Source organism: Nomascus leucogenys, chromosome 9 (assembly GCF_006542625.1).
Source record: "Nomascus leucogenys isolate Asia chromosome 9, Asia_NLE_v1, whole genome shotgun sequence".
In the NCBI taxonomy this organism is placed as follows: domain Eukaryota; kingdom Metazoa; phylum Chordata; class Mammalia; order Primates; family Hylobatidae; genus Nomascus; species Nomascus leucogenys.
This window is the reverse complement of record NC_044389.1, coordinates 103,691,653-103,707,089: the sequence shown is the minus strand read 5'-3', so window position 1 is coordinate 103,707,089 and position 15,437 is coordinate 103,691,653. Positions and strand designations below refer to the sequence as shown.

Genomic DNA, 15,437 nt, shown 5'->3' with positions numbered 1-15,437 from the left:
TTAAAGGAGGAAAAATATAGTCACTTCATTCTAGAATGTAGAAAATCAACCTCTACAAACGTCTACAATATAAATTACAGCACATTATTACAAAAAATAAAAATTCACTGACAACTTGAAATTGTCAGATGTGGAAAGAGCCACAGAATATGTGTTTATGGATGACAACATTACCCTTCTCTCATATAATTTCAAAGCAGATTATATGATAGTAATTGTTTATGAACAGAAGTATTTGTATTAATAGAATTAAGTTAGCAATTCTTTGAAAATCAGTCTGAAAATATTTTATCAAATGATAATTCATTTTGCTTATAAAGAGCAAGCAAGAAACTTTTCAACTCTGCAGCTCAGTGGACACTATCATAAACATGCACAAAGCTTCACAAACATGGGAAATAAAAATATATTATTCCAATTTATCTTCACAACATTGAGAAATTCTTAATCTACTGACTGTACAGAGTGTATTCTAAAGGCAAGAAAATCCTGTTCATTCATACAAGATTTCTTATGTATCTAGTATGTAAGAGGTACCATGCCAATTGCTGTTTTACAGGGGTAATCAACCTCCTTCCGTTCTACAAAGATAAACCAGCATTAAATAAATAATTACAAAATTAATGATTAAATTACAATTGAGATGACTCTTGCAAGTAAAGGATAACAGGAGAGTTGTGCCCTTACATGGAAAAAGAGTGTGAATTAAAAGCCATACATAATATACTATAACTGAACACACTCTAATTTACATATTATTACGTTTTCAATTTTTTTTTTTTTCCCCTGAGACAGAGTCTCACTCTGTCGCCCAGGCTGGAGTGCAGTGGCACAATCTCCGCTCACTGCAAGCTCCGCCTCCCAGGTTCACGCCATTCTCCTGCCTCAGCCTCCCGAGTAGCTGGGACTACAAGCGCCCGCCACCGTGCCCAGCTAATTTTTTTGTATTTTTAGTAGGGACGGGGTTTCACCGCAATCTCCTGACCTCGGGATCCACCCACCTCAGCCTCCCAAAGTGCTGGGATTACAGGCATGAGCCACCGCACCTGGCTACATTTTCAGCTTTTTAAGGAAGTCTCCCATTGTGTAGAACTGACTTCTCTTTTAACTTTGCAAAGCCACATGCAAATGGACACACCAATATGGAAGAAAAGAGATTTAGTCATAATAAGGAAATTTAAATATGACTTCATTTTCAAAATCAAAAATTTAAGAAAACAGAGCATTCAACCAATCTGGAACTACTCTAGATTCCAACAAAGCTATCAAATAACATTATTAGTTTTAAAAAATTCATTATTGGCCGGGCACAGTGACTCACGCCTGTAATCCCAGTACTTCAGGAGGCTGAGGCGGGCAGATCACCTGAGGTCAGGAGTTCCGAGACCAGCTTGGCCAACATGGCAAAACCCTGAAAACTACTAAAAATACAAAAATCAGCCAAGTGTGGTGGTGGGTGCCTGTGCTCCCAACTACTTCAGAGGCTGAGGCAGGAGAATCGCTTGAACCCAGGAGTCAGAGGTTGCAGTGAGCTGAGATCACGTCACTGCACTCCAGCCTGGGCGACACAGCGAGACTCTGTCTCAAAAAAAAGAAAAAGAAAAAAAGGCATTTAACACAAAAATTAGCCAGGTGTGGTGGCGTGTGCCTGTAGTCCCAGCTATTCAGGAGGCTGAGGTGGGAGGATCACCACCTGAGCCCAGGAAGAATTTCAGTGAGCCAAGACCACGCTACTGCACTCCAGCCTGGGTGACAGGGCAAGACCCTGTTCCCAAACCAAAGCATTTAGCTCTATGTGTATAGCCTTGGAATAAATGTTAATTCAACGTAACATCACATTTAAGATAAAAGGTTCATAAGTGCACATACACACAAAACACATAAATATAAAGACAAACATATTGCCAAATAATTCACAAAAGCACTTGAGTATAGAAACACAGACGTCCCTCTAACATTCAAAGAGATTTGTGTAGAGATTCCCCCAATATGAAATCTGTAATCACCATAACACATTAATTATAACAGTGATGGACGACTGCCAACAGTGTCCTTGACAGAATAGTACCTTAGGCAAAACTCATCTTTGGTACTTAGTATTCTCCACTCTTCCTCCCTTTCTGAAACCTTTTACTACTTCTGCCTTTTCGGTATACTATGCATTATCTCTCCTCTGACCATCACAAAATGGTCCATGTCTCAAAATAAAACTGTATGAGGCCGGGCACAGTAGCTCACAAACTGTAATCCCAGCACTCTGGGAGGCCAAGGCAGGCAGATTACTTGAGCCCAGGAGTTCGAAACCAGCCTGGTCAACATGGCAAAACCCCATCTCTACAAAAAAATACAAAAATTGGCCAGGCATGGTGGAGCACACCTGTAGCCCCAGCTACACAAGAGGCTGAGGTGGGAGAATCGCTTGAGCCAGGGAGGCAGACTGTAGTGAGCCAAGATCATGCCAGTGCACTCCAGCCTAGTTGACAGAGCAAGACCCCTGTCTCAAAAAAACAAAGAAACAAACAAAAAACCATATGAAACCCCAATAAATACATAAAAGCTACATTGCTTCATAATAAATTTTTGGAAGGTGCAAAAGGAGCATTCAAAGTTAAAATCTGTGATTTTTTCCATAACCATTTTGGAAGAAAAGATTGTTTTAGAATGATATGATGAAAGAGAAAATGTAAACAGTGAGTCCATGAAAAAGTTATCTTGTCTAACGAGGAAACAGCACCTCACTAGGATGGCTACTACCAATGAAACAGAAAATAATAAGGGCTAAGAGGATGTGGAGAAAATGGAATCCTTCAGCAATGTAAGCCGGTGCAACCGCTATGGAAAACAGTATGGCAGTTCCTTGCAAAATTAAAAAAAGAATTACAATATGATCCAGCAATTCCACTTCTTGGTACAGACCCAGAAGAATTGAAAGCAGGGTTCCAAAGATGTATGTGTACACCCATGTTTACAGCAGCATAACTCACAACAGCCAAAAGGTGGAAGCACGAGGTCAGGAGATCGAGACCATCCTGGCTAACACAGTGAAACCCCGTCTCTACTAAAAATACAAAAAATTAGCCGGGCATGGTGACGGGCGCCTGTACTCCCAGCTACTCGGGAGGCTGAGGCAGGAGAATGGCGCGAACCTGGGATGCGGAGCTTTCAGTGAGCCGAGATCAAGGACACTGCACTCCAGCCTGGGAAACAGAGCGAGACTCCATCTCAAAAAAAAAAAAATTAATTTAATTTAATTTAATTTAATTTAAAAAGGTGGAAGCAACTCAAGTGTCCACTGACAGAAGAATGGATAAACAAAATGTGGTCTACATATACAAGCGAATATTATTCAGCCTTAAAAAGGAAGGTGATTCTGACCCATGCTACAATATGGATGGACCTTAAAGACATTGTGCCGAGTTAAATAAACCAGTTACAAAAATACAAATACCAAATGATTCCACTTACATGAGGTACCTAGAGGTCAGAGGCCGGGAAGAGGAAGAAACAGAGCATTAGTGTTTAACGGGTACAGAGCCTCCGGTTTTTCAAAATGAAAAGAGGTGAAGAGATTAAGGTTGCACAACAATATTAATGTACTTAACACTACTGAACTACACACTTAAAAAATGGCTAAGATGGTAAATGGTATGTGTGTTTTACCATAATTTGTTAAGTTATCCTGTCTAGAAATCAAATAATACAACAGATAGCAACTATGTGATGTCATTTTGAGCCTACTAGGCTAGTGATGGTGATACTGATATCCTTGTATACAATTACCAGAGCAATTGTAAATGGGTGCAATCTTTTCCAGAAAGGCAAAAAAAATTGGGCATAAAAAGCTCAACATTATAAATCTAGTCTATGGAATTCCAGTTTAATGAAAAAAGGGCAAATTCATCAGTGATACTCATTCTATAAACATTTTTTTAAAAACTGAGCCATCTTAAATGACCAAAAAAAAAAGGAAATGGTTAAATAAGTTATGATGAGTCATTACCTTTAAGGAATATAATTGTGAATTCTAACCATGCAAACAATTACTGAAATCTGTTTTAAATACAAGTAATGTTAGAAATCCAAACATAAAATTGCATATACACTATTAATGTGATTATATAAAAATATATAGTTTCTAAACAATTCTAGAAGATCATAGGCAGAAATGTAAATGGCTTCTTTAACATAGCAAGGTTACCAGTAATATTTTTCCCCCATTTTCAAAATATATTTATTTTAATGTTGTGTTTAACAACAAGAAAAAGGGGCTGTGGAAAATGAGGAAAATAGATTAGTTTAAATGAAATTAGATAAAAGTATAAATAGAGGCAAGGGGGGAGTACTTGCCTAAACTAAACTTAAAATCTTCTCTAACCCACCTATTCTCCCAATACCAAGCTTTCCCTAATTTCTTAATGTCAGTCTCGATCTCTCAATGCTGGGTCTTCACATACGTTGTTCTTTCTGTTTAGAACACTCTCCTCTTCCTCTTCACTAGGTCTCAGCTGGAAGATTTCCTTAAAAGTGGTCCTCCCAACATCCCTGTGAGGACAGATTCCCTTGCTCCTGCAGGAGCAAGGACTCCCTGGATGTCCCTTTTGGTACTAAGTCCGTACTACTTGCTCAATGTCTGGCTTTCCCACCAGTTCCATGCTCTACAAGGCCAAGGGCCATGTCTGTCTTGTTCTTGGCTGTATCATCAAAGACCACCACAGAAACAGCACATATGTAGGGGCTCATTAAGTATCTGTTTATACTAAAATTAAAACAATTATTATTTATTCAAAATTACAATTCTCTTCCTTAAAACTTGTTTTAAAATCAAAGATTCAAACACCATGACCCCTAAAATATTTTAAGAAATTAATTTACAGTATCATGTGTCTCAAAGCTGTCTAACTTTGAATTTGAATTTCCTATCCTTTGCAATATTCTAAGTTAATCTTCTGGCTTTCACTATACCTTGCAATTATTAAACTTTTAACAGTCATAACTATAAGATGATAAGTATCCTGACATTTCATATTAAAATCTAATATGACCCATAAATCTCTACAGCCTAATGAGAATCAGAGTCTTAAAATGTTCATTTATTCTATTTTTGGCTAAAGAAAATGTATCAGGACAAAGAGGCACCAGGTTATGAGAACAGCTAATCTTTAGTGAAGCAATCTCAATTTATATACGAATAGCTATAGCTGTTTTATTATTGTAAAATAATTCGATTCAATACTGCTATACTTTATACCTTCATAGCATTTGTTCAGTAGCATCTTGAGATTTTTATCAAGATAATTCAGAACAGGAATTCTACTAAAAGCGATCTCTCGATAAAAGCCAAAGGCCGTCTCATTTCAAGGCCATCTCATATTCTAGAAAACATTTCATTGTCTTTTTTTCTCAAGACTTTGTAATAAAAGTAAAATAGAAACTAGTAAAGCAGAACAATAAATCCTGTAATTATGCAAGAGATTTGAATCCTACTTCAATTCAAGTAGAAATGCGGAATTTTCTACTAAACAGCTAAATGTGAAGGAAATCTAGAGATCACCAAGCAGTCTTCCCTTCTCTTCAAGGCAGGCTTCCTGACAGAATGTCCCCTAACCAGTCACACCTATTAGGTCAAATCCCATTACGGGAACCCTCCATCATCCATCATCTGAGGAATAGTCTATAAAACAGCTGGTCTGTTGTCTTCAAAAACATCAGTATCACAAAAGGTAAAGAAAATCTGAGGAACTATTCCAGATTGGAGGAGATTAAAGAGACTGGATGACAAAAGGCAATGTGTGAATAACACTCAGCTGAATCCTGTATTGGAGGAGCGAAATGCTGTAAAGCACATCATTGGGCAAACTATCAACATTGGAATAAGGATCATATATTAGATAAGTCTAATTTATCTATGTGATTATTTTACCGTGGCGATGCAAGAGAATGGCGTTGTTTTTCGGAACCATACACTGAAGTACATACGGGAAAAGGAGCATGATATATGCAACCTACTCTCAAATTGTTCAAAAATAAATCAGTGATATTTTAAAAACACATTTTCAGAAATAATATTTTAAAATAAATAATTGATCCCACTGAAAAAATAAAGTTGGACTGGTTGGCAAGGAGTAGATGTAAGAATTTCATCTGCTGAGAAGAGATACACACTAATGAAAGAAAAAAGTAAAGAAGGAAAACTTTGTAGATCTAGACATTGTTATATTCCATCAGAATGCAGCCAGCACTGAGCTAGAAAAGCGTATCTTTTCAGTTAGAATAAAACTTCTAGTGTCTAACAATTTTTACATCACATTGTCGGGGAAAATAATAATAACTCCATTTTTATAATACAAATCAAACATTTTTAAGTAGTTTTTGTTTTTAAGCACAGAGATACTGCTACGGAATGTGAGAACCAAATTCCTTTTAACAGTCAGTTTGGATACCCAGATAGTAGAAGTAGAGTTTTTCTCCTGTTTTGTGCAAAGTCCCCCACATATAGATGTATATAATATACCTATAGGTACAAAGTTTCCATACAAAATCTCACTAAGACTGATTATTTTAAAAACCACGATGGCCCTATTGCCCCCATGTATGGAAACCCAGATAAGATAATGTCAATGGAGATGCGCCTTTCCTTATCCAGAAGAGAGACTCTAACAGCAGTAAAGGTTTCCCCTTAGCAGTAAGGCAACCTGCTTTATATAGCTTCTAGGTCACATCTGTCAGCAGAAAAATTTTTTATAATAAAGCATGCCAACAAAATACATTCTAGTAGTCATATTATAGTGGCCTGAATTAACCACTTAGCATGTAAATTTCTGTTATATTAGTTAAAACAACAAATTTAAGCCGGCTTGAAAATTAAATTCAATCTCTGCTGTACCATAATCGTCAAAAGTAAACAGTTCGCAATGCTCTTCCAACACTGGTAATAGCTGGTTCCTCCTCTCCTAATCCAGAACACTTCACACATGACCCACATCTACATATCATAGAAAGACAGTAATATAAAATTGTTACCAAAGGAAAACACACAAGACCAACTATTATAATTTACATAAAAACTTAATACATATATATGTTAGCTTTTACAAATTTCTCTCAAGTTATAATCAAGCAAATATATTCTCCCTTACCTTGCAAGTACTAGAACAAAATAAGGTTCACCAGTGAAGAGATCAAACACAGTGCTTTACTGTACTGTCCAAACCTTTTACTAATGCATCCTATAAATTCCATTTCTATTCCACTCTTCTAACATCTAATACAGGCAACGTGTTTTTAAAAAGACATTGTGACGCCAAATGCCCCACAATATAAATGTTAATGAGTATCTATTACTGTCTGACTATAATCTTTTTATATTTTATTGTTTAAAGCTTAACACCTGAATGCTACCAATGTGTGAGAACAAAATCAAACCGGTGCCGCTCCAGGGTACCAAGGCAATGCTAGGGGAAGTCAGTTTCTGAATTCAGAGGGAAAAGACAGCACTCTACCACCAACTGCCTGCACAATGGCCATTATCTCTGAACATGAATAAGAATAACCCATAGGAGAAGTTTTCATTTTCACCTGACCTCCTAACTTCTGGGCCACATTCATGATACAAACACACACTGCATTTCAGTTTTAAAAAAGAATTAATTTATGGCTCAGTGCTTAAAAGTAGGAGTGGGAGACTGGGATAAGGGAAGACATTTTCACTCTATGTCTGACCTTTCTAACCCATAGCTTTAAAGACAAGCTGAAAAGAATTACTTTCACAGTCACCTTGCCTATCTCCAAAAAAAAGTCACACCAAAATACTATTTTAAATCAATTCTGAGGAAGAAAGACAGAGGCTTGAAAATTTCTAATATCAATTTCACACTCCAGGAAATGAGATTTCTGTACAATGGCACCCATCACATACACTGATAGCCACAAATTCCCTTAGTAGAAGACATCTATTTGTGTTTAATGCAAAAACATGAAAATATATAGCTGTCCAGATACTATTGTAAAAACTGGATGTTAATTATGTGGAATTTTATTCAGACCATGTAACAAATCTCACTTACTAAGCTGTGCTTTCCACTATGTCTTTTCACAAATAAAAAATATTAAAAATCATACACATAATATTTTCATATAGAAATCCAGTTTTGGAGAAGTTAATATAAAAGAGATATAGATTTTTTTTTCCAACCAGTACATCAATTCTAATAACACAGATTCAAGAAGAAAACTGTAAAAATCAAACTCTATTTTCTAAAATTAATGAAAGAGATAACAAGACAAATGTTTAAGAGCATTAATTTGAAACATAATTCCCCTCTGAACTCTGGCTGCCAGGAGAACAAGCAGAAGGAAGCAGAGAACACGCGCCTGCATTTGGAATGATGGTACTTTGGAAAATCCGACTCTGAGCAACACAGTAGGCCCCCAAACCCTGAAAACTGTGTTTCTTGTAATTTAGCATATTTTGTAACTAATACAGGAATTCCTTGTTTTACCCAACAGATGTACTCCTATAAGGCAAAATTAGAAATGAAAATTTTCTCACTGACTTAACAGTAAATTTTAAGAGTCAGAAGAAGGCTTCCAGATGATCTAACTAGTATCTACACTTATGAATGAGTAAAGGATGTGTGGGGAGGGGGTCAAAGAAGTCAAGCCACTTGCCATACATAATATGGCCACCAGCAGCAAAGCCAGGGTTCCAACTCAAGTCTCTGGGACTCTGGGAACATAAAGAGGCAGGCCATTGGAAAACTTACTGCTTTCAGAATGGAATTCTAAATAGTTCTCTTAAGAGTGGAGTATCTTGAAACTATTATAAGGAAGTCATTTGGAGCACACTGGTTTGTGTTGTACTAAAAAAATTCATTAAAGTTGATTTACATATAAAAGTTATCTATATTATGCAATACGTTGTAGATCTAAAAGAAAACGTTTAATAACAGGTCTATAAAAACTAGATAAATATAGCTTTTGAAGAATAAAAATATAATAGTAGGTATATAATTTGAAATTTTAAGATTTAACTAGTAAAAATAATTTAGAAGCTTTACTAAGCTTATACTACTATAGTAATTTACATTTATGCAAAAAATTAAATCACTAAATAAAAGGAAAACAGACTTTCACAGAAAATGTTTTGTTTAAACATTTTAACTTCTTTTCTAGAGATGTGTGTGAGAGAGGGAAAGGGAGAGGGAGAACCAAATGGACAAAATGTAAATATTTGATAAATCTGACCAAAAGGTATATGGAAATTTGGGGTACTATTTTTACAACTTTTCTTGTTGTAAGTTTGAAAAAATATCAAAAGAAAATATATAAGAAAAGAATGTAAACCACCTCCCAAAAAATTTTTAACTTAAAATATTAAATATACTCTATAGGAAAAGACTATATTAAATTCATATTTAATTTCCCATAGTATCAAACCAAGAATTACTCTTTATATTTTTGAGACAGTCTCACTCTGTCGCCTGGGCTGGAGTGCAGTGGCTCAATCTCAGCTCACTGCAACCTCCACCTCCCAGGTTCAAGCAATTCTCCTGCCTCAGCCTCCTGAGTGGCTGAAATTACAGGCACCCGCCACCATGCCCAGCTAATTTTTTAGTATTTTTAGTAGAGACGGGGTTTCACCACGTTGGCCTGGCTGGTCTTGGAACTCCTGACCTCAGGTGATCCGGCCACCTCGGCCTCCCAAAGTACTGGGATTACAGCCATGAGCCACCACACTCGGCCTCAGAATTACTCACTTTTCTACAGCAAGCGGTCAAAAGAAGATAAATTAGCTAAAAGCACAGTATATTCCACTTTAAATAGTATTAATAACAATGAAGTACACTAAACTAAGAAATTGATCACCTAAATTTTCTGAGAAGCAATTTCTGCTGGCATTCCTCACCACCTGACTACAGCTGAAGGCTGCCACAGGTCTGACGGTGGCCCCTGCCCACTAAATGCCATCAGGTCCCCCAGCAACTGTCAGCCACAAAGTCTCCATACATTTCCAAATTCCTCTCCTCCATTAAGAATCACTGATTATATATTCATTTTAAGAATAACTAACATTTAGAACTTTATATTCCCAAATCTAAATTTATCAAACATAAATGAGTCTTAATATAACAAAAGGATACCTGTTACACTTTGTAAGGGGATTTAAGATTCCATTAAATAACAGACATGCTGGCATTTCAAATACAATTCAATTAAATTTTCTTTTAACTTCTACCCAACTTCCGAAGCACGCAGCTATTCCACAAAACAGTTTATCTATCTAGATATGCTACTGTCCTAGAGAGGTTTAGCCAGTACTTATGGGAAGTCTTCTGTTTTTTTACTTAGTAAGACTCCGAAGAATCCTTCTACTACCACTGAGAGATTTAGTAATCTAATCAATTATTTATAACATTATCTGCTCTAACAAATATTAAAACAAATTGTTCTTCACTTCAGCATGAACACTTAGTCCCCTGCTCCAGTGAATGAAGACCTTTACTCTTATATTATTAGAAAACCACAAATACACTACACCCCAAATTACTCACTGCCATTATTCTTCCTCAGGTGAATGAGGAACATTTCATATCGAAAAATTACCTCAAAAAACTCATTTCATTATTTAGAACAAAGGGCAGAATCAAACACTCCAATGTCATAGATTCACTCCTGGATTACCCAGCCAGAAGAGAAAAACTCTTAGGAAATCTATCACGTAATTAGTTGCAGAGCAAAACTTTCCTGAAGAAACTGAAATAAAATACAGAACACTAAAATTGTAAAACAGAGCAAATAAGCTAGTAAGTGTTTTTTTGTTTTGGTTTTTGGTTTTTGTTTTTACTTCAAGCTTTGGAAAAGGAAATTAAGTAATACTCTAATTACTTTTGTGTTTTGGTGTTTTCACTTCTTTTTTTTAATATATTCTACCAAAATAATCACTATTTTGTGCCTTGTGTACAAACTTCTCTTGTGACCATTTATATTATGGATCTGAGAGCTCCTTTTCAAATCATAGTCACAGTTTGAGTATAACAACTTAATTTAATCTTTGGTACCATCTGAGACAAAACAAAATGGGCAAGTGTGTTAAATGTTAAATGTGCAAATACAGAAAAACAACAATTTATGTACTAAAAATCAAAAGACTTTTTGTGGATTGTAATAAAGTACAATCCACAATGAAATGCACATCATAATAATGGCATCATATAGTACATTTTCCACAAAATAGATGCTCAGCCTCAGAAGGTGATAGCCTATATATCCACCAGAATAAAAGTGGAAAAACATTATAAAGCTTCTAGATGGGGCATTCCAACTACTGTGCCAAGAGGGTGCCATGGCAATGAGCCACACCTGGCTGCCTGGGCTGAGACGTTAGAGCCAGGTGCCTCTAAGCCCTAAACAGCTTCTTCAGTTTATCCCACGTGATGTACAGCTATGACCATATTCTAGCGCTTGATAACATGGAAAGGGCTGGGAAATACTGCATAGATAAATCTACCCAGACATACAAATATCCAATCTTTCTTTTAATCTCCAGAAAAATATTAGGGGGAAAAAAAGCTAAGCCATCATTCCCACCCAAATCTAAGTTTGGAAATTCTATCCAAACTTCAGTGACATATATTGCTATTTTTTAGCCTGTACCACACATCCATAATTTTTTTTTTTCTCAAAAACAAGAACTCTGACACACTTGATCACGACCATTTGGAAGACTTACAACCCCCTAGAAACTGCAGCACAAGATAGATTGCTCTAATACTCCCTAACCTTTGGTATAGTGGTCTACTCAAGAACAATTTCTCTCGCTAGAGAAAATCATCAAATGGACAAGAAAAAGAAATGTAACAGTCTGATTCAAAGGGAGCTTGGAAAGAACTGAAAACTGAAAACAAGGCAAGAAAGGGTGAATACTGCCTGTGTAACCAATCTTTTTAACTGACATCTAACAAAATATCTGTTTGTCAGGGTAATTTTTTCCAGAATGAAATCTCATTAAGTTGCTCCTCTAACTGAAATCCTTTAATAGCTCCTTAAGCCCTATAGGAGCAAGTCCAAACTTCCTAGAATGTAAATGACCTGGTCCCCAATTTCGTCTCCTCCACCTTTACAATCCCCCTTCCTATCTCTAGACTCCAGAATGTTCAATTCACTAATAACACCTATGTGGAGTCAGAACATCACACCTTTCTCACATTGCTCCGCCAGCGTGGAATGCTTTGTCTCGGGCCACACTCTACACATACACTCTTCTCATGGCAACAGCTCCAATTTCACCAAAAAATACTAATAATAAAACACAGAACAGCTCCTGCATACTAAGACATTACTTACAAACACCCAAGGTAGTGCAATATTTATTTAACACCTATTTAGTGCCAGGAACTGTGTTTGGCTCCAGGAATGAAATCATCTTTGCTCCTCAAGGAGCACACAGATTAGAGAAACATACAAGCAAATAAGCAGATGATTTGAATACAGCTTGCTGGGTCCCAGAATGAGGCAGGCAGAGTGCTATGGAGAAGCAGCGCACAGGGCACACCTCCCAACTGGAGTGCTGTGTGGGTGACAGGCAGTGGCTCTAGGAACTAGCAGACTACTCAGAAGCTGATTTTTTTTAAAAGAATCTGAAGTGTGAAGTAAGGCGTTAAGTCCGCAATGGCATTGTTCTTTCTCAGTAGCTTCCCCTTCTTCACACAAACACACAGAAATAACAGATGAAAGAGAAACACAAGTCACTAAAATGGCATAGCTATGCCCCAAACATCTCTGTAGATCAGAAATCTAACAGGAACATAAAGGGTGAGGCACACTGAAGGCACAAGGTCAGCTGGACTCTGGGCCCAGGGCAGGACAAAGCAGCAGGAAGTTTTGTCCTGTGGGGTAACTGTAAAGAAAAGTTTTCCCTAGGAATCAGGGTCAAGAGCCAGGCTCTGTGCCTAAAGCCAGAGACTGGGGTGGTACTTTTCCTTAATTATGAAACAGATTGAAAACACTTCTGCTAACTGTGCTGAGGCTACAGCTTATAAGAGGTTGCTGACCTAATGCCAGCTGACTCAGTGACTGAATCTGTGATGTCCCCAACGTCACCATGGGGCCAGGGCTCTGACCCACTAACACAGACCTGATTCTGATCTGGGAACTCCAAAGCCAGGCAGAGACAACTGTGAATCTGCTAGACCAGCATGAAAAAACCAAAAATCACAAAGAGAGAGACATAAGAGCAAAAAAACTTCCATCAGAATGTGCCTGCAAATTACAGAACATGATGAAAACATCAACAATCACAACATAAATTCACTGAAGACAAAATTTTAAAATTATCAAATGATGTGAAAAAGACTTTAAAATAAGCATGTAAAAGATCCACAAAGAGATAAAAGAATAACAGAACAAACCAATTGTTTTAAGTGGAAATGAAAGAGTTAGCGGATATAAAGAAGAACCAGTTAAAAATCTTGCAAATGAAATATAAACATTGTAATTTAAAGGTGAGAAATGTTATGTGGTTCAAACAATATTAGTTGCTTGACAAGCCATTCCTCCCCTCTGCCTTCATCCTCGCAGGACCGTGATCTTTGTTTTCTGGGGTAAGCAGTATACAAGACACCATCAAACACTGAGATTCAACCATGAAAAGCGCAGGCTACCTGTCGTCAAAAAAACTTACATCTGCAACACTGATCCTAACAGAACCCAAAAATTGCAAAGTAGAAGAAAATTCATTTTACTTTCCAAAATGTAAGCGTTTTTAAGTTAAAATGCTTGCCATTTATTTTAATTTTTGTGAACTAATTACCATCTTCACTAGAGTTAGCACTTTACATTAGATAAACATTCTCACAAAATGTCATGATTGGAGCTGAAATAACAAAAGCTCTTTCTTGGCCGGGCGCGGTGGCTCACGCCTGTAATCCCAGCACTTTGGGAGGCCGAGGCGGGCGGATCACAAGGTCAGGAGATCGAGATCATCCTGACTAACACGGTGAAACCCCGTCTCTACTAAAAATACAAAAAACAATTAGCCGGGCGTGGTGGCGGGCGCCTGTAGTCCCAGCTACTCGGGAGGCTGAGGCGGGAGAATGGCGTGAACCCGGGAGGCGGAGCTTGCAGTGAGCGGAGATGGTGCCATTGCACTGCAGCCTGGGGGACAGAGCGAGACTCCGTCTCAAAAAAAAAAACTCTTTCTTAATCTGTATTGAACTCATCTAGCCACTATCCTTGTTTCTTCAAAGTACACTACCGAAAAAGTATACCACTGAAAAGTCAAAAATCAAAGACCATTCCTTCCAATATTATTCTTAGTAGAAAGCACTCCAAGATTTTACAACAGCAGCCTCATTTTCACTTATCTACTGCCTAATTATTTGAACTGATGATGAGAAAAGCTGCCCTATTTCATATTAAGGTAAATATAATCAATATAAATAATATGTGAAAACACTTAAACTCTAATATTATCTTCCAATAAGAAAATGCTCATTCCATCCCAAAAATTCCATAACCAGGAAATGTGTACTTCAAATCTCCATATAATCCCAGTTATGGTAAAATCTCAATTCTTTTCCCACCCTCTAAAAGGAAACAGTTAACACAAAAAAGTAAAATCCAGTTCTCTTGTTCACAAGCAGAAGTATATAGGAATAGAGAAAAAATATTACATATACTATCCCCTTACAACTAAGAAGATAAAATTATCAAATGTGGTTAAGCCCAGGATAGCCTTGGTTCTTTGTTCTGTCAGAGACATTGATAGATTGTTAGGGGTTTTTTTTCCCTTAAATACAATATAACCCATGTTACTCAATGATTAAATTTCACACAATAAAACCTCTACTAATTATGGTCAACTGCAACGTTCCCTATTCATATTTCTGAAGAACCATTTTCCAATGGCAAGTCAATAAAAATTTTAGATAACAGAACTAAATCAGCCAAAGAGCTAATGACCAGATTTCCTCATCACATGAAACTTGTTAGAATAAATCAAACATCAGAAAGTATCTCCTTGTCTTAATACAGACAAGCGCAGAGTGCTGGGTGGAATCAGATTATAAAATCTCTGAATAAGTGACATAATTCCAATTTATTCAGTAACATGTTTTTCTTCTGCTACGCACAATACTGCAAACGCTCCTGAGATGGCTGGAAGGAAAGGTAGCAGCGCACTTACTCATGACTGGAAATGGCTCTGAATGTTGTCCCAATCAGATATTAAACCAAAATCTGCTGTCCAAGGTTTCTCAGAGGAATACATGTCCTAGTCAGGAAACAAAGAGAAATAAATAGTATTTTCTATAGGTCAATATTTAAAATAAAGTTTTCTTAAAGAAAATAAAGAAAATCATTTTGTTTCAAAAATGTTCTACTATTTCCAAAAGAACTCTTGTGATCACCTATTAAATATAAAAGATTATTAATCAACTTTT

The 15,437-nt window shown here is 36.8% G+C and overlaps 1 protein-coding gene across 2 annotated transcripts in view; it reads right to left on the bottom strand.

The window, feature by feature from the left end:
• Window positions 1–15,437, bottom strand: part of USP6NL (USP6 N-terminal like) — a 151,581-nt gene that overhangs the window by 122,357 nt on the left and 13,787 nt on the right. The window contains exon 2 of one of the 2 annotated variants that reach the window (XM_003257632.4): window positions 15,182–15,268. The exons of the other annotated variant lie outside the window; for it this stretch is intronic. Coding sequence (XP_003257680.1) covers window positions 15,182–15,185 — 4 coding nt within the window. The 5' untranslated portion in view covers window positions 15,186–15,268. The remainder of the gene's footprint in view (window positions 1–15,181; window positions 15,269–15,437) is intronic. 2 annotated transcript variants of the gene reach the window in all.